Raw genomic sequence first — 20,818 nt, forward strand, 5'->3', positions numbered from 1 at the left:
TTGTTCCCCTCAGTTCACTGCTTCAAATATTTTTAAACACTCCTGTAAAAGATGCAATGACTGTTTTTGATCCTTCCCTCCTTCAATGATCTTTTGTGTAACATCTCGCTCTCAGCTACAGCTTGTTAAGTTGATTTATCCTTTATTGCCTCCTCTTACGATGGAAAGAATAGTATTACTCCATTACTGTCACTCTACTAAAAGCGGTTTCTAATTTTTAAAACTCCATTAAATCTTTCAGCCTTCTATACATCAGAGTAAACAATCCTCTTATCTAGAGTCTCTTCTCTTGAGGTTTCTACTCCTGATGAATCTACTCTGTACATAGCCTTAATCACATTTTCTAGTGGAATCTCATAATGCCCCAGTCTTTTAACTGTGGCTTCATTGGTTGTAAACATGTACCATCTTCAGTGTTGTATTGTCTTTTTTATGAAGCCCAAAATTATGTTGCATTTTTTTTAGTAACTTTCTGTAAATATGACAGTTAAGGTAATATTTCATTTTGAATCCCAGAGTTCTTTGCTGATCCTCCCTTGTCCATTTCTTTACTTGGTGTAAACTTTGTGTTTTAACTGAAATATGATGCCAAATATTAGGTAATATAAACTGTACCTGCCACCTAAATACCCATTCCCTTAAGTTATCTGTCTAAAGTATTTCCTCTCCTGTTCCAATGTTTGTCAAATCCTTTCATTTTGTGTTTTAACTTTGTACAAAGCCACTCCATGCATGGTAAAATGACTAAATCTAACTCTGACCTAAAGGCTACCTCATTTCTTGTGATCACAACAACATAGTGTAGACAACTTTCTGAACCATTGATTAAAGTGGAGATTAAGAAAACTGATCAAGCTTGAATAAGATTCTCCATCTGTAATTTTATCTCTGCAGCTTGAACTTGAGGTGCTGAGTTTACACAATTGCTCACATACTTCTATGTTCAATGATTAGGATGAGTTCCCTTGGCTGATTCTCTAGACATAGGGCACCAAAACCAAATTCCTGCACTTTCACTTCAAGGAATTGCAAGGTTGGGATCTTGGTACTTTTTACTCAGTATTCCAATTTAGTCATCTAGCAGCCACGTCATTCATGAGGAGATTATCACTGGAGTTTATTCCCCTTTTGTATTTAGTTATGAGGAGGAAGATTAAATCCATTCTTCTTCCAGGCTTCCAATTTTCCTCCTTGTACACAAATGCCAGTCTGAAATGTTGCTTTTCTGTTACTGGAGGGAAGAGATTGCTGGTGCCAGGGAGTTGGAGTTTTCTCCTTTCTGTTCCATGCAGAGTGTGGATTGGATCTAATTTACCTGTCTGTTTTATCCCTAATTTTGATCTTTCAAATCTTTTGAACTTAGAGTTAGACGTTGTCCTTAGTTTTTAGTAAGAGTCCTAAACCAACTTCAGTTATTGTTAGCAAATGCTTTCTTCTGATGTTTGATTCTTCCTCCATTTCCCGGAGGTTGTGAGCTTGAGTTTGTCTCTTTAGTATCAGCAAATGATCCATGATTGTGTTTTAACTTATAAAGAAATAAACATTACTGTTCCTTTCCAGCTGTCTGATTCCTGCAGCTCAACTCACAAGGGCACTGGCTGCAGATCAGTAGACAGCGTGCTGCCAAGGAACGTAATTGATTCTTTCTATGTTGTGTTAGCTAATTGTTTTGCTTTCCAATTGCTGCAAGTGAATCACTTATCAGTGGCAAGCTGTACTTCCTAGCTTCATGCTACTAGTTATTCATACATTACTGTGTAGGTGGGTTAGTAGTAACAGATCTTGCATTTATTTAGCACATTGCAAGTCCTTGATACTTCTCAAAGTACTTCAGTTAGTCACATTGTTTCTCAGTTTGGTTGTATGGTCAATATTGTATGTAGGGAATTTGCACACATTACGATCTCTCAAATTATAAGTAGTCAATTAATCTATTTTAGTTATGTTGGCTGAATTGAACATGTTGCCTTGCAGAACAGCAAGAATAACTATCATGTTTTTCTGTATAGTTCTTTGGAATCTTTTATATCCATCCGAGAAGGCTATAATGACCTTGTTAATGTCTCATCCGAAAGACTGCCTCTGCTCTATGGCACTGCCCTGGTACTGGATTGGGTTGAGTCTTGAGTGGGTATCAAAGGTCTCTCATTCCCTCTTCAGAGTCTTACCTACTGAGCCATAGCATGCACAAGTAATGTTCATTGCCAGTGTTAATTCCTGAAGAAGGGTTTTTGCCCGAAACGTCGATTTTTGCTGCTCCTCTGATGCTGCCTGAACTGTTGTGCTCTTCCAGCACCACTAATCCAGAAAAATTTCTTTTTAAAATGTTTATTTCTATTTAAGTATTAATTCAAGAAAGTGTTGGTTTATTGTATACAAGTTTTCAGAAACTGATTTAATTCTCCATTGATTTCTAATTGTGATCCACTTACAACTTTAAATATTGAATTAACATTATTGAAATTTTTGGGGCACGTTCTATGTTGGCTTGATTTATAATCTAAATAATGTGTGTTTTCTATTTGAATGTAGTGAATGAGTGTAAAATCAATGCCTTCCTGGTTATCACAGTAAACACCCAAGCAAATCTTGTTCCTTTTACATTTGGAATACTCCCAATGCCAGAATTCTGGAGAGAGACACTCAGCATTGATCTGATGAAGTTTGTAATGGCTGAGCAAAGGACATGTGGTTATGAGCAGTGGGGAGATGGCAAATGGAAATGAAGGGTTCAGAGCACATCTGGGAGAAAGTAACAAAAATCTATGCAAACCTAATGGACCTCCCTTCCCATGCTCCTGGGAGCAGAAGGCAAGTTGGGAATGGGGAACTTAATTGAGTGAGAGACCAAGAATCAGGTTCCCAATTGTAATGAAAGTTCTTAATTAAGCAGATTGAACTACTATTTTTTCCATCTTGGAAATTTCCCATGTCCTGGAAAAAAAAATCCTAAAATATTTATTTACTCTTTATTAGTCTTGTTTGTCACAATTTCTATGTGCAAATTAGTTTCTGTATTTTCTAAACAGACTAAGTTTTAGAAAAAAATTGGTTATTAAATCATTTTAAAGTCCAGTGATCATACATTTTTGTATAACATTAAGTCCTTCTGTTTAAACAGGTCAGAGCAGCTGTATTAAGGGGTTGAGCAGGATGGTGGTGAGGCAGGACTGGGGGTGTCATAAGCAAGCGTATGAAAATTGACTGTTCTTGGGAAATGTTCTAAGGAGTAGCCCATAGACGAGAAATTGGAGATAACTCTCTGGTTTCGGCCACGGATCTGTTTTAACTAAGTGGGAGAGTAGGAAGAGAAGCTACTAGTCCATTCTCTTCATGCGTTCAGATAAAAATGGAATCTGAGGGGCCAGTCCTACTCACCCAGGCAGCATGTAGCTGTATCAGAAGATGATGGGTCATTCAATTGTTAATAGCGGCAGACCGGTTAAAAGCTGAAGACGGTTAGTTTACTGGAATAACTGCTTCACAATAAGTTACCATTAATTTAAACTTCTAACGCACAGGATGTGCTTTAATTGAATACAAATGCCACGCTTAATCGAGAAAGCATATATAATCATCCAGATGTAGCGGGATTTCCAGAGATCGTGTTTCGAAAATGGATGGAGGCTAGTGCTTATTGCAGTCTTTATAGAATTAGACAAAATAAACTAATCGCAAACTGGCAGTGGGTTTCTTCAGTAATCAACTTCCCTGAGCACAAGTGAATTCTAGTCAGGAAATTAGTTGATTAGAAAGTTGGCAATAAAAAATGTTGAGGTTATTTCTGAATGATCAGTGATCCAACAGGTTTAGTCCTGCGATCATACTGAATGATAGTGAATCATTTAATATAACACAGTTTTTCATTCCAGACGGTGTAAGGGAAATTGATTTTTACAGAGCAAAGAGAGCTTTGCTGCACAGAAAGGACACTCGTCCCGTCATACTTGTGTCATTCCTAGAATAATCACAAACTAAACCTACTGATCTCTGCTGTTCCCTATATCCCTGCTTCAATGGCAAGATAATCCGAATGCCTTGCTCTCTCTCCCTGTGGTCTTCCTCACCTGCATTTAATCATTCAGTTTTCCTGCGAAAACAAAATACAATGGTCTTAGAAAAATGTGAAGGTCAGTTAAGATATGGCAGCAGCTGAAAATATGTTGCTAGAAAAGCGCAGCAGGTCAGGCAGCATCCAAGGAGCAAGAGAATCGACGTTTCGGGCATGAGCCCTTCTTCAGGAACACATTCTCCGAACACATTTTCAGCTCTGATCTCCAGCATCTGCAGTCCTCACTTTCTCCTAGAAGATATGGCAGCATGCTATTAAAATAATTTAATAACCAATTTTTTTCTAAAATTTAGTTTGTTTAGGAAACACAAACTAATTTTCACATAGAAATTGTCACAAACAAGACTAATAAAGAGCAAATAAATATTTTAGGATTTTTTTGTTCCAGGACATGGGAAATTTCCAAAATGGAAAAAATAGTAGTTCAATCTGCTTAATTAAGAACATTCATCCACATTTGGGAACCTGATTCTTGGTGTCTCGCACAATTAAGTTCCCCATTCCCAACTTGCTTTCTGCTCTCAGGAGCATGGGAAGGGAGGTCCATCAGGTTTGCCTAGTTTTTTTTTGTTGTTGTTGTTGTTACTTTCTCCCAGATGAACACTCAAACCTCCATTCCCATTTTGCCATGTCCCCACTGCTCATAACCACATGTCTTTTGCTCTGCCATTACAAACTTCAGCAGATCAATGAGTGGGCAGCCTCACCCAATATCATACAAAATATATCAATGGGCAAGCCAACACCAGCTTCATTTTGATTTAGCATGGGGGCACCTAATTAAGCTAATCCAGTACTAAACTGGGGTTACGATATAATTGAGCGAAAGCAGTTTGTGGTCTTGCGTATAATGCCTGATGGAGTTTTGGAGCTTCATATGGATATAATGTAGTGAATAGCAACAAGGGTACTTGAGAGACAATCTGCGGAAAATGTCATTGTTATGTTTAATAGTTCAGTGTTTGAATGTGTCTGATTACTCACTGTACTGTGTTGAATGAGTCAAGCCTGTGGGGGCACAGCCACGGAGGAACTGAAAACGAAGTAAACTTGAGGCTGCATCCATTTTTAAAGGAACGTAATAAAGGTCCTGCTCTTTTTCTCTTTCTGCCGAGCATGTCATCTGTCTCTCTAAGGCATAAAACACAACACCCATTATCCCTAATTATCCATCCACTTAACGCTTTCAAAAGGTTCAGTTTTTGACCAAAATTATGAAATGATTTGGTACAGAATGAGAGGCCTTTCAGCTAATCATGCCTGTGCTGATTCTTGGAGCGATCCAATTAGTTCCAATTTCCCTGCTTTTTTGTTTTACCCACTGTCCTACTAATATTTAACTTTATCCAATTCCTGTTTGGAAGTTTTATATAGGAAGAGGATTAGGCCATTCAATCCCTTGAGTCTGTTCTGCTATTCACTCTGATCATGGCTGACCTGTGGCCTGACTTTGTATGACCTAGCTTTTTGGCCCAATCCCTTACACCTTTAAATAAGAATGTATCAATCTCAGATTTAAAACTAACAACTGCAACCACTGCCATTTTGTGGAGAGTTTCAAATCCCTGCTGATGAAGACAAATATCTCAAACGTCTTAACCACTGATCCATGTTTTCTGCTGCCTTCAAGGATCTAGGAACATGCTGACCCAAGGCCTCTGTAGTCTTGACAGATATCTTCACCCTGAGGGATAATGTTTCCATACATCAGTTGTCCTTGTCCTTCTAGCTGGTAAAGTCACAGGTTTGGAAGGTACTGTCCGTGGAGCTGTGGTGAGTTGCTGCAATGTATTTGCTGGATAGTATACACTGCCACTGTGCAACTTTGGAGGGAGTGAATATTTCAGACAATGGGTGAAGGGCCAATAAAGCAGCTTTCTTGTATGATGGGATGTAAAAAGCTTTAGAGGGGGTGGAATGCTTTTAGGAGAAAGTGAGGTCTGCCGATGCTGGAGATCAGAATAGAGAGTGTGTTGCTGGAAAAGCGCAGGAATCCCTGATGAAGGGGTCTGGCCTGAAATGTCAATTCTCCTGCTCCTCAGATACTGCCTGACCTGTGCTTTTCCAGCAACACACTCTGGATTTTTTTTTATACAAGTGTTGTTCCAGAGTTGAAAGATGTTATGAGAATGAATTGGCAAATTTTAAGTTTTTTTTATATACAGAGCAAAGATTAAGGGGCAAGATTTGTTAAAGGTATCCAAAATCATTAGGCATACACAGAGTAGGTGAGAAGAAATCTCTTTTATTGGGAGAAGACAATGCTTTAAGGTAATTGGCAAAAGTAATTATGGCATGTAGAAAACTCATTTCTGAAACAAATGGTTAGATTAATCAATGCACTATGTCAAAGCACTTTTCAAAAGGGAATTCAATTTCCTGAAGAAGACTGGGGAATGGAACTACCAAATTTGCTTTCACAGGGAGGTAGCATGGATAAAACAGGTCAAACAGTAGCCTCCTGTACTGTGACTGAAGTGGTGGAATCTTGTTGTCCTTGACTTGAGGGATGGACAGTGGCTGGCAGGATTTGTATATCATCGAGTGATTGAGCAGAAAAAGACTGGCGGAAGCAGTTCTTAAAATAGCAAGAAGGATGTCAGATTGAAATATTCCCCAAAACCCCTCCCAACGAACATCTGCCAGAAAGTTAAGACTTGAGCAACTATAAGCTTTGTGTTAGAACTTGTGGCAGTAAATGACCAGAGAAAAGGAAGGGAAATATGTTGATATTTCCATTTTTAACGTCTGTTGATTTCCAGCCTGGAATTGACTGCTCGCACGATTGTTGTACTGATATTCAATGCAGAGGATCTTCTTGCTTAATTGTGTTAGCACATGTATTTAAAATCTCTGGGGTCTAACATGCAAAAGAGAGGAAGTTGCTCTTAATTATTCTGAACCATGGTCTGGAGAAACTGTTCAATTCTAGGGTATTGCATCTCAAAGGGGGATGGGCTGGAGAGTTGAAAGCACTGTGATATCAGCACCGTACAGCCTGGTTACATCAGGAAATACTGTATTTTTAAAGGTAGTAGAAATCTGGAACTCTCTACTCTTAAAAGCTGGGATCAGTTTTCAAGACACTAATTTGACAGGGTTATGTTGTATAAAGATGTGTTGAGAATTGTAGATCCATGGCAGGTAGATTAGGATCTGATATAGATGATCCAACTGTTTGGCAGAACAAGCTAGAATTGGCAAATGACCTTTTGCCTGCTCCTTTGTTCTGTTGAATTGCAGTTACATGAATATGTTCAAGGCTGGCCTGCATACGTTACATTATCGACATTCACTTCTTTGCTCTTTGTGGTTAGAATTTGTGACCCAGTTCTCTCTGGGAAATTTTCTGTTCACTATTAATAGGACCCGATTCATCTGAACATTTGATATCCGCTTTCTCACCTTTCGTATGTCTGTGTTCTCTATTTATAAGCAATACCTACCTCTGGGACCACCTGCATTTGTCTGCCTAGCCCTTTGTGCTAGCCAGGCAGCCGATGAGCCCGACTCCAGTGCACTTTCTATCCAGCACAGGCCATGTAATCTACTGCAAGATACAAAATAAACCCTGGGCCAGTTTTGGGGAGTCTGGGACAGAGAAACTAGCAGGAAAAATTTACTTTTTCTGCAAAGAAAACAATTTCCTGCAGATTGGTTGGCCAAATTGGATCAAAGCTGCAAATGTGTTGCTGGTCAAAGCACAGCAGGTTAGGCAGCATCTCAGGAATAGAGAATTCGACGTTTCGAGCATAAGCCCTTCATCAGGATGAAGGGCTTATGCTCGAAACGTCGAATTCTCTATTCCTGAGATGCTGCCTAACCTGCTGTGCTTTGACCAGCAACACATTTGCAGCTGTGATCTCCAGCATCTGCAGACCTCATTTTTTACTCCAATTGGATCAAAGTATGGATCACCTGAGTATGGGCTTGCCTATGACCACTGGGTCCTAGATTCAGCATCACCTGGGTAGAGAAATCTCTAGGGAAATTTAACCTAATTTTCTGCTTGTTCAATACGTTTCCTCTTTCTGAATGCTCTTAAAATATTTTGACTAAGTAGGAGGTCAAAATCTTATCCAAATTCTGCAAAACCTCTATGCTCAGAGGCAACTGCCAAGCTAAATTTATAAGAGTCATAGAGCTGTGCAGCACAGAAACAGACGCTTCTGTCCAATTCATCTATGCCAATCAGATATTGTAAATTAATCTAGTCCCATTTGTAAGCATTTGGCCCATATCCCTCTTAAACCTTTGCTATTCATGCACCCATCCTGATGCCTTTTAAATGTTATAATGTTACCAGCCTCCTCCACTTCCTCTGGCAGCCCGTTCCATACATACACCACCTTCTGTATGAAAATGTTACGTGTCCGGTCCCTTTTTAAATCTTTCCCCTCTCACTTTAAGCATATGCCCTGTAGTTTTGGACTCCCATATCCTGGGAAAAATCCTTTAGCTATTCACCCCATCCATGCCCCTCACAAGTTTATAAACCTTCTATAACTTTGCCCAATAGCCTTTGATACTCTAGAGAAAATAGCCGCAGCTTATTCAACCTCTTCCACCCTCCAACCCTGGCAACTACTTGTAAATCTTCGCTGAATCATTTGAAGTTTAACAACATCTTCTGTTGCAGAGAGACCAGAAGTGGCCTAACTAATGTCTTGTATAGCTGCAACATAAGCTCCCAATAGTTATTTAATACTGAGCCAATAATGGCTGCATTTATGTCGCATCTTTTTGACCCATTTTTCCAAATATCTTGCAAATAATGCGAACAAATGGGCCTGGGAAACAAGGGTCATATTGGGACAGATGACAAGTTTGCTCAAATGAGGTTTTGAAGGAGCATCTTTTAAGGATGAAAAGGAGGAAGTGCACTTCCCACAATTCCACACTTCTGGTCCTCGACAACAGAAGGCGCAGCTGTAAATGGCAATGACTTTCAGCTCAGCACTTCAAGATGGGTAATAAACTATCTGTCACATGACAGAACTAGCTGGAGAGAACCTTTTGATGTCAAAATCTAGACAGCACTTGGGAAGAGTGCGACGGCTGCATCAGCAAAAGGTTGTGCCACCTTTGCCTTTTTAGACCTGTGAGGCTGTTAAGTCTTAAGACTCCCCACTTGATTCCAACTTCCAATTTCTTTACAGATGGATTTGATTACCTGATACCAAAGCCATGAATGTCTAACCTCCTGACATGCTAAACATTAATGTATTTAAATGAATCCTATAGTAATCCTGCTTCGGTCTCTTGCTATTTGAACACATCTATTATACAATTCAATAATAGAAAAACTCCTTTACAAAATACATGCGCACTACACATGTGCACACACTTTTTTTTCCCAACAGCAAGACAAATTCTTATACTGTGGATTCTATTTGTTTGGTTAATCCTTGTTGAGATCCAGGAGGTAAAATTGATTTTAATCTTTCCATTCTGTGAAGATCTAACTTGTTTGTTTTTAAGATGAGAACGTCATTTTGGACGTTGCTTTCAAACTGACGGTCATAATCCAGTATTCACAAGAATCATTTGAGTCCCCACAGCATGGACCATTTGGCCCATCAAGTCCACTCCGATCCTCCAAAGAGTACCCAGACTTATCCCCGTACCCTGTCATTTTAACCTGCATTTCCCACGGCCAATCGACCTAACCTGCACATCCTCACGTCAGCAATGCCCCCCACTTCCACAGTTCTATGGGCAAACTCCACACACCGACAGTCGCCAAAGGGTGGAATCGATCCTGGGTCCCTGGTGCTGTGAGGCAACAGTGCTAACCAATGAGTTACCATGCTGCCCACATATGATGACAAGAAGGCACATAATTTCAGCTAAGTCCCCAGGTAAGGTGACTGCTATAATGTTTGCTGACTTGAATTTACAATCCCTAGAAGAAGGTGCCAGAAGTAGGTTCATTCAGAGAAATCATTCAGACCAGAAGAGGGGTGGTTGTTAATCAGTCTCCAAACAGTCATGGCTGGATATAGGTGCTGAGTTTCCTCGGAATTAGCAAAAAGAAAGCTTAAGAATCCGACAACTGTGGATATATTGGAGAAGAAGTCATCCTACTTTAGGGAACCAATGTTGGGGAATAAATGAGTTGAGTTAGCAATTTGTTTTACAAGTGGTGCTTTCAGTCATTATTTTATAGAACATAGAACATAGAAGGATACAGCGCAGTACAGGCCCTTCGGCCCTCGATGTTGCGCCGACCGAGTCCTACCTAACCTATACTAGCCCAATAACTTCCAAATGCCTATCCAATGCCCGCTTAAATGAACATAAAGAAGGAGAGTTCACCACTGATACGGGCAGGGCATTCCATGAACTCACAACCCGCTGTGTGAAGAATCTACCCCTAACATCTGTCCTATACCTACCACCCCTTAATTTAAAGCTATGTCCCCTAGTAACACCTGACTCCATTAGCAGTAAAAGGTTCTTAGTATCTACCCTATCTAAACCCCTAATCATCTTATACACTTCTATCAGATCTCCCCTAAACCTTCTCTTCTCCAATGAGAACAGCCCCAAGTGCCTCAGCCTTTCCTCATAAGATTTTCCTACCATTCCAGGCAACATCCTGGTAAACCTCCTCTGCACTCGTTCTAAAGCTTCCACATCCTTCCTATAGTATGGCGACCAAAACTGCACACAATACTCCAGATGAGGCCTCACCAGAGTCTTATACAACTGCAACATGACCTCAGGACTCCGGAACTCAATTCCTCTGCCAATAAAGCCCAGTACACCATATGCCTTCCTCACAGCACTATTTACCTGGGTGGCAACTTTCAGAGATCTGTGTACATAGACACCAAGATCCCTCTGCTCATCCACATTACCAAGTAGCCTACCATTAGCCCAGTAATCCATCATCTTGTTATTCCTACCAAAGTGAACGACTTCGCACTTAGCTACATTGAATTCCATTTTCTTCAGTTAATGGACAGCAGTTTGCAGAGGAAACATGATTTGCAGCCTTTCATACTGAATAGGAAGCCTTACCATGAAGATAGGGGTAATTCTTTATCGAGGTTTGATTGTCTTTCAGGGTATTGCTGAGATAAAGGTTTAGATCTTCCTGATATTTATTAGTAGATCAACCATATAGTTTCATGTTGCTTTCTTTTTCATCTTTTGTATCAAATCTTATTTAAAAGTGCACTGGCAGCCTCTTCTGAATGTGTTCAATGATTGACCACCATGGTAAACAGAAAATAGAACTTAGGGTCTAAAAAACCAGGTTTTGCTCCAGGATCGGACTTGCCCAATATTGTCATTATCTACAATTATTGTGCATAATCATCTTCAACTGTATTTTTCTTGAGTATTACAGTTAGTGATTGACACACTTTGTTTAGACTTTGTGTGTATGCATAACTTTTGTTTATGAAAGTCCATTGGTAAGTTTAGTTTAACCAGTTGAAAATAGGGGAGGAGGTAATGTTGTGGGGCTGCCCTGGTTGTCTATGGTGAAGGAAGGAAATTGTGGGAATGGTTTATTTCACCTCTGCTGTGTCTAATATTTATGAGCAGTTGAAATAGTGAAGGTTTTTCCAGGAAAGCACCAAAGCATCAAGAATCTTCTGAATATTTTCCCCAATGAAGTTGTGTTGAAGGAAGAATGCAAGCTTCAACGCTTCATGTACCTAACCCTTCAGGACTATATGCCCCATATGCAGTAGAGCCCCCATATGTGCATCAGGAAACCTCTCAATAGCCTGTAATTTACAGCAGCTTCCTTAGTTGTATTGATGATGGTCTGACTCTGGAGCAAAAGATACCAGTCAATCTTATGGCAGGACTAACCCTTTGGAAAAGCAATACAATTTAATCTTGCTCCCCTGCACTATAAACCAATATGGTTACCTGAATATTTATCCAATTAGTTTTTGAATGTTATATTGAAATTGTGTCCATCACTTGGCAACTCATTTCACAACATCTCAACTCATGGCAAAAAGTCTCCTTGCCTCCATTTGATTCTTTGGCTTTTCACTTCAAATGTGTCCCCTCTGGTTACTGAATTTCAGTTAATTTGGTTTTGCTTAATGTTTTCAAGAAAACAGTGATGATATATTTGTTTAGTAATGATTTTCACACTTAATATCTTTGCCACAGACATCCTGTTCAGTGGACTGTCTGCTTCAAACTTTTCCTTATGCTTCCGCTCCAATACACAGTTCTGGGTTGCCTGGCCTTCCTCTGGTTCCTGCCTCTGCCCTTGTCCTCCACCCCACCCAGATCCTCCAGTTCTCATCCTCTGTTCTTTTCTATAAGGTTTCTGGTGCCCGTTCCCTCCTGGCTCCCATTCTTAAATTACATTGAAGTCCCAGGCACCACCTAGTGGCAGCTATTGGTCTGTGAAGTTCTGGACTTCAGCTCTAACCGCACAGTCCAATTTCTTTCAATAGATGGAGCATGATCAACTAATATTGCTTCAGATAAGGAATGTATCATGTCATATACTCGTAGATATGTACAGCATGGAAACAGACCCTTCAGTCCAGTCGTCCATGCCAGCCAGAAATCCTAAATGAATCTAGTCCCATTTGCAAGCATTTGGCCTATTCAGATGCCTTTTAAATGTTGTAATTGCACCAGTCTCCTGCACTTCCTCAGGCAGCTCATTCCATGCATGCAGCACTCTGTGTGAAAACAGAATCTTTTTAAATTTTTCCTCTCTCACCTTTAAACCTGTTGGCAGTCTAGTTTTGGTCTCCCCCACCCTGAGGAAAAGATCTTGTCTATTCACCCCATCCGTGATTTTATAAACTTCTATAAGGTCACCCCTCAGCCTCTGTTCCAGGGCAAATAGCCCCAGCCTATTCAGTCTCTCCTTGTAGCTCAAACTCTCCACCCCCAGCAGCATCCTTAAATCTTTTCTAAACCCTTTCAAGTTTCACAACATTCTTTCTATAGTAGAGAGACCAGAATTGCTCGCGGTATTCTAAAAGTGGCCTAACCAACGTCCTGTACAGTTGTAATATGACCTCTCAACTCCTATACTCCATGCAGTGACCAATAAAAGATAGCATACCATACGTTGTCTTCACTATTCTATCTACCTGTGACTCTACTTTCAAGGAGCTATGAACCTGCATTCCAATGTCACTTTGTTCAGCAACGCTTTTTAGGGCCTTACCATTAAGTGTGGAAGTCCTGCGCTGATTTGCTTTTCCAAAATGCAGCGCCTCTCATTTATCTAATTTAAACTCCATCTGCCACACCATAGCCCATTGGCCCATCTGATCAAGATACTGTTGTACTCAGGTAGCCTTCTTCACTGTCCACTACACCTCAGATTTTGGTGCCATCTGCAAACTTTGTATTTGAAATATGTAGTTATCATACTGTGTATTTTGTTTACAAATATAAACATTTAGGAATGTAAGCCATTCAATTTAATGTTTTCACGTTTTCTGCTGGGAAGTTCCAAAGTATCTAACTATATTGTTTCTTTTTGTATTTTATTTATGTATATTTTTCAACTAGGAGTACACAAACCTGCACACACAGTAGTGTAATATTTCAAACTGTATTTGTTTTTCTCTGAGCAAGAAATGTCCCAAGAAATCTAGATTTCTTTGGGAACCTATGATTCACTTAAAGTTGCACAACCACAACTTTTAAGTGAGGATTTGTGACAGTTGGCAGATGTTGAATTAGATGAAAGTAATCCCTAAAGGACATATTATTCTCCCGGGGGGACACAGAAGTAATGTAGTCAAGCTCGAGGTTGCAATTTGTGCAAAAGATTTTCTGTGGTCAAATGAACGAATAAAAGCTGAGAGATGATACTGGAGGAGAAAAACAAGAAAGCGTTTTCTTGTGTGCAGCAAGATAAGAGGGAGCTATTGCAACCTTGTGTCTCACCTTGAATGTTTGTTTAATTGAAGTCACTGAACATTCTACCCACCCAACCCAAAACCAACCCACCCAAAACTAATAATTTATCTACATGAATTCAGTACATTGAATTCATCAGCAGATGTGACTTGATTTTGGAAGAAACTGTAGCCATCATTAATGGGAATAGTTATAGTGTAGCAAGCTGTGAAACCATCTTTAACAATGCATCCACTTTTACTGGGACTTTGCCCATGAACACTTCACAAAAATAAGCAATTGTCAATGGTTTTGTTTTTCATTCGGATCTTGTCATTGGGATTGACTTGATGCAAAAGGTCTGAAAGACTTGTTTCCATTTCCATTCAGATTGCCGCTCATACCATGCCACACAATTGTCCTTTTAATGGTTGCACAGTGGGTTACACTCTCCTTCATGTTAGTGATTTGTGGAATTCGGTTTCATTCTGTTCAGCGTGGTACTGAGGCAATGCTGCATCATTCTGTTCAGCGTGGTACTGAGGCAATGCTGCACTGTTGGAGGTGCTGTTTTTCAGGCCCATTCGATCGCTCAGTAGATGTAAAATAGCCCAAGGTACTACTTCAAACAAGGACTATACAGTTATTCCTGGTTACCTGAGAATCTTTCTCATTAATCAGACTATCTGACCATTTTGTCATCTTTTTAAGCAACCCGCTGAGTGTGTGTTGTGGCTGTACAAAACATTGGTGAGGCTAGTTTTAGAATACAGGGTATTATGTGGAACCCCCCCCCCCCCCCCCCCCCAAGATACGAGAGGACTCCTGTGCTACTTTTCAATTCTGGTTTCCCTGCTATAGGAAGGATGTTAAACTTGAGAGAGTAAAAAAACTATAAGAATGTTGCTGGGATTGGAGGGTTTGAGCTATAGGGAGAGGCTGAATAGACTGGGGCTATTTTCAGACTGGCCTTAGACGTTTATAAAATCATGAGGGACATAGGGTGAATAGCCAAAGTCTGTCTTCCCAGGGTAGGGGAGTCCAAAGCCAGAGGACATGAATTTAAGATGAAAGGGGAAAGATTTACAAGGGACCTGAGGGGCAGATGGTGCGTGTATGAAACAAGCTGCCAGAGGTGGTGAAGGCACATACAATTACAACATTTTAAAAGGCATCTAGATGGGTACGTGACTAGGAAGGGTGTACAGGAATATAGGCCAAATGCTAGCAAATGGAACTAGATCAGTTTGTTAGTTGGTCCAAAGGATTAGTTTCTGTGTTGTATAACTTTATGCTGCATTTCTTTCATTACAGCTCTATCTACACATTGAAATTACTTCATTGTCTGTAAATCCCTTTGGGATGCCCGGTGATTATGGGTAATGCTTTAAAATGCAAGTCTTTCTTAAAATTCTGTTCATGTATAATGGTTTCCCTCTTGGTAGCTAGACCTTTCAGCAGTTGCTAACTTTCTGAAAATGCAAACATCAACCTTGATTTAGAATGTATCATGATTCCTCTCAAGTGGCAGATGTTTGGAGTTTTGCCATCTGGCTGTGGATTTTATGATCTAACTGTTTGGTGGTGGGGGGGATGGGATTCTATATTCCTGAGGCAACAAGAAGATAAACTAAACCGGTTGAACGTTTTATTCACTGAGTGGCATTTCTGGCTTGAGGGCAATTATTACAAATCTCTAATGCACCTGCGTATGGTTGGTAGAGATTTTCTGGGGCATTTCACATAACGGCCAAGTAGCAACTGTGTGTGTTTGGAGTTGCATATAACTCAAACTGGGCAGGAATGACAGGTTTCTGGCCTGATAGGACAATGAGGCAGTTGTGTTTTTACAACAATTTTACTACAATTCGGGAGCTCCCCGGGTCGGAACCTATGTCTTAAAGGAGAAAATTGACTAACTGCTTCCAGTAAAGCAAAAACAGTTAAGAGGAGATTTAATATTAGGAAGGGTTTGATGTCAGTAATGAGGGATTATCAATTTTGAATTCTTGCTGAGAGAAATGTGGAGGAATAATTTTACATGGAGCAGGGGATGTTAATAATAGTGAGTCTGAGATCATTCCATTGACTCAAAGAAAAATAAACATGCTTTTAATAGAAACAAAATAGGACTTAAGACAGCTCATTAAGCTACAGTGGGATTAATCTTTGGTTTTGTCTCAGAGCTGGTAGATACATAATTGGCCAAATGACCACCCTTTTTTTTGCTGTAACACATTTACGTGAGTCTTGGCTGTGTTTCTTCATGACATTCCTGTCTCTGTTTCTCTCTTTATGAATAGAAAACCATCTCCTCCAGTAAAGAAAGCTGTTATGTTAACAGGGACTTTAATTTGCAACGTATGTTAACTGCCCTCTGACCTCCTGAGCTCACTGAGCAGCAGCCTGGCCAGATTTAAAAACTAAACATCCTGAAGGTGTTCTATTACCCAGACTGACTTCAAGCATTTCTTGCAATCAGACTACTGGACTGCCAATTATGTATTTGTTTAGCTGCTATCTTTGTTTCCCGCAAACAGCCTTGATCTGGAATGCCAACAAGCAAAGGAAACAAAATGGTTGAAAATAGAAGCAGCATTGCAGGAGCGCTGCAGCACATGTGATAAATCTGTCAGGGCCTTGTCTGTATCGTGTACTGTTGCTATAATTTGCAGTAATTTCAGCTCAACAGCATTGAATTTAAACTAGCAAATACACCTCTCTGCACTTTGAATTTAAGTTATGCTTTGCACAAAACAGGAAAACTCTTTGCACTAACTTGAAATCAATGTAAACAAAACTGCTGTGATCACTAAGGGTGTTGTGATATCGTCAGTGAGCTTCCTTCCTCCAACAGTTGTCTGATCTCACCCAGGAGAGCTCGCTGTGTGAACTGCAAACCTTTTGCAATTTGATATGAAAACATAGTTTTAAAAATTAACCACTGATCTGGTGTCTACAGTGAATGAGTTTAAAACAGCATCTCCACGCTGGATATTTTAAAAAAAAGTGTTCTGTACTATCTTGAAAGACTGCGGGTTGATTTAGGTCAGTGATCATCGTGTGTGCTTCTCATTGCAGGTGACTGGTTGAGGTGAAGCTGAAGATGACAGAGTATAAGTTGGTGGTGGTTGGGGCTGGTGGCGTTGGGAAGAGTGCTTTAACCATTCAACTCATCCAGAATCACTTTGTGGATGAATACGATCCTACGATAGAGGTACGCTATGTCTGTATGCAAACCAATATCCCTACTCCTAATAGTGCTGCTTTCTCTCAGTCCATGTGTTCAACCAATACCCTCTCTTGCTTCCCGAGTGGATATAAAATATGCTATATAGTGCTAGTTTGAAGAGGAGCAGGGGCTTTCTCCTTGTGGTCTGGGCCAATGTTTTACCCCTCTGTCACCTTATTTTAAAATTATCTAATCATTGTCATAATGATGTTGTGGGATCCTACTGTACTTCTGCAATGTAGGAAATGAAGCAACCAATCGCACAAGAGAAACACAAAAATAATTGGTTGTCAAGTTTTTTTTACTTCATTCTTTCATGGAATGGGGCACTGCTGCCAAGACCAATATGTGTTGCCCAACCTCAATTGCCCTTGAATTTGAGTGATTTGCTCACCCATTTTCGAGGGCAGTTGACAATGAACTATGTTGTTGTTCCTCTGGAGTCACGTAGAGTCTGGACCAATAAGGGCAGCAGATTCTTTTTCCCATCAGGACATTAGTGAACCAGTGGCCTTCATTACAGAGACTAATACAGATTTGATTTGATGTGTAGTTTATTATTCTATCAGTTCCTGTCGTGGGATTGGAATCTGTTATCCAGAGTATTATGCTTGGTTTCAGATTGCTAGCTCAGAACTCATTCTCCAACTACTTATTGTGAAAGGCACTATATTTGTTCAAATCTGTCTTTATTTTTAGATAATGTTACATGGAAACACAGAAATCACAATATAAGAGATGAAGATCAACACTTATTGGTTTTCCCTGCATGTAGGCAGTATCCAAATCCTAAGGACCCATTTTGTTTCCATATCCCCCTCTTCTTTCCATTCTCAACCTGTCTAACTATTAAATCTTGACATGGTCTCTGCTTCAAGCCTGAACTGCATTCCACAGCCTCTCAACTCTGCATCTGTATTTCCCCTCAATCATTGGAATTGTATCTCTCTGCTCTGTCCCACTTCTCCATAGTGGCTTGATAAATGAGTTTCAAACACTGCCCTGACTCTGGCTCATTTCTCCATGTTTCCTGTGCTGCTTCTGGTCAGCCTTTTATTGCCAACCTGGCAGCACCCACTTTACTCCTCCTGTCCTGTGAATGGTCTGAAGTTAAGCAGTGATGTGACCTACAGTGTGAGGCTTGGGCGGACTCATTATCCTGAGTTAAACTGCAAGGTTAACAGTGAAGAATGGCAGGAAAATCGTAACTGTCTCCACTCTAAAAGTGAATATGGCAGGAGTGGGAAACCTGAACTGCCAACAAGAGTATTAATGAATGAGGCAAGAGTAAGGAAATGAAACTGAAGGACAAATAAGCCATGATTGAACAGACTGGCAGAGTTGGTTGATGGGTTGAATAGATGCCTCCTGATCTCATAATTCAATATGTTTTTAGGGAATAATGCAGTCGTTTTAGACCTTACCCCAAACTTATCTCAATCCTGAGGGAGGTTGAGACCCAAAAAAGGCTGGTTACAAGTCTTAGTTGTTTTTTTAGAAGCTGTTAAGTCCTGTAGCCCTCACGTCTCTGTGCCTCCCATGTCCTCCTGTCCACAATGGGCGGACCAAGGGAGCTGGGTGAGGTGAAAGAAACATCCAACAATATATTAAAGCTCTAATCATGGACTCAAACTGGATGGAAAAAGCAAAAGGCTTTAATTCATGAAACCCATTGAAAACTCTTAAATCTGAGTTCAATCTCTTTCTTTGTAAAACAAAACAAACTTTCTTTCTTATCCACCAAAGATAACTAATTATTCAATAGCTTCTTTCAACTGTCAATCAAACTGAACATCCAATCCCCTGGTCAGATTTGTAACTTCCATAACCTCCACAATGACACAATAGGCCATGGGAAGTGTCAACAAAGAAACCTATCAAAGCTGCATAAACAGATGGTAAATAGCTTGCTGACCACAGATGACCTGTTAATCGTGGATGTACTTTACCAAGTTTAAAGAGCAGAAGATTGAGTAAAAACCTTTGGATAATGACATTTGAAGCATGATAAAATCTGTTCTAAGTATTCGAATACACTGTCCATTCCTGACTCTACGCTGTGGATTATGGTCTTCTGACCAGCCGAAATGGAGTTTGTATGGACTCTCAGCAGAGTTGAGTTTAGATTTACTGCCAATGTAAATCAGGCCCCACTCCCTTTCCTTTGCTGGCAAAAATTGTAAATGAGTTCATAAGACCATAAGACATAAGAGTGGAAGTAAGGCCATTCGGCCCATCAAGTCCACTCCACCATTCAATCATGGCTGATGGGCATTTCAACTCCACTTACCAGCATTCTCCCCATAGCCCTTAATTCCTTGTGACATCAAGAATTTATCAATCTCTGCCTTGAAGACATTTAGCGTCCGGCCTTCACTGCACTCTGTGGCAATGAATTCCACAGACCCACCACTCTCTTCCTGAAGAAATGTCTCCTCATTTCTGTTCTGAATTGACCCCCTCTAATTCTAAGGCTGTGTCCACGGGTCCTAATCTCCTTGCCTAACGGAAACAATTTCCTGGCATCCACCCTTTCCAAGCCATGTATTATCTTGTAAGTTTCTATTAGATCTCCCCTTAATCTTCTAAACTCCAATGAGTACAATCCCAGGATCTTCAGCCGTTCCTCCTATGTTAGACCTACTATTCCAGGGATCATCCGTGTGAATCTCCGCTAGACATGCTCCAGTGCCAGTATGTCCTTCCTGAGGTGTGGGGACCAAAACTGGACACAGAACTCCAAATGGGGCCTAACCAGAGCTTTATAAAGTTTCAGTAGCACAACAGTGCTTTTATATTCCAACCCTCTTAAGATAAATGACAACATTGCATTCGCTTTCTTAATTATGAACTCAACCTGCATGTTTACCTTTAGAGAATCCTCGACTAGCACTCCCAGATCCCTTTGTATTTTGGCTTTAGGAATTTTCTCACCGTTTAGAAAGTAGTCCATGCTTGTATTCTTTTTTCCAAAGTGCAAGACCTCGCATTTGCTCACATTGAATTCCATCAGCCATTTCCTGGACCACTCTCCCAAACTGTCTAGATCCTTCTGCAGCCTCCCCACTTCCTCAGTACTACCTGCCTGTCCACCTAACTTCGTATCATCGGCAAGGTCTTCATTTCCAGGTCTTGTCCACCATTTTTAAAGACTCCATGAAATTCCAGCCCAATGTTTCAAATTACTTGGATTGTATCCCAACCTATTACTTTACAACAGAAATCTCAGAATATTTCAATGAAAATTAATGGTCTACCATTTCCTTCAGAATCCTCTTCATTAGTTGACTGTTCATCCAATCCACCCCAGATTTGGTTTTGAGCTTTATTCCTTAACAAATAACTATTCAAAATTTTCCAAGATTTGTAGAGTAGTAAAAAGAGGGATTTCTATGAAGGCTCATTCAGGTATTTGTCTCTCACTGGTATAAGCATTACAAATTTGAATTTCTGCAATTTCATTTTGATCTTTTGATAATTTTGATCTTTATTGATAAAGGGTGAAGTAATGGTTTATGAGAATGGGTTTGGTTTGATTGTTGGAAGAACAATGATTTATATTTATGTAGTATCGTTTAACATTAATGAGGCATCTTAGAATGGTTTATTATCAAACACGTTTTGTTGCTGAATCACCCTTCTAAAAAGGAAAGAAAACTAGCAAT

The 20,818-nt window shown here is 40.1% G+C and overlaps 1 protein-coding gene across 1 annotated transcript in view; it reads left to right on the plus strand.

Annotated features, from left to right (window-relative positions):
• Positions 1-20,818, plus strand: part of LOC132824459 (GTPase HRas) — a 56,292-nt gene that overhangs the window by 19,174 nt on the left and 16,300 nt on the right. The window contains exon 2 of the mRNA XM_060838981.1: positions 17,003-17,138. Coding sequence (XP_060694964.1) covers positions 17,028-17,138 — 111 coding nt within the window. The 5' untranslated portion in view covers positions 17,003-17,027. The remainder of the gene's footprint in view (positions 1-17,002; positions 17,139-20,818) is intronic.

The sequence above is a fragment of the Hemiscyllium ocellatum genome, chromosome 18 (assembly GCF_020745735.1).
Source record: "Hemiscyllium ocellatum isolate sHemOce1 chromosome 18, sHemOce1.pat.X.cur, whole genome shotgun sequence".
Lineage (NCBI taxonomy): Eukaryota > Metazoa > Chordata > Chondrichthyes > Orectolobiformes > Hemiscylliidae > Hemiscyllium > Hemiscyllium ocellatum.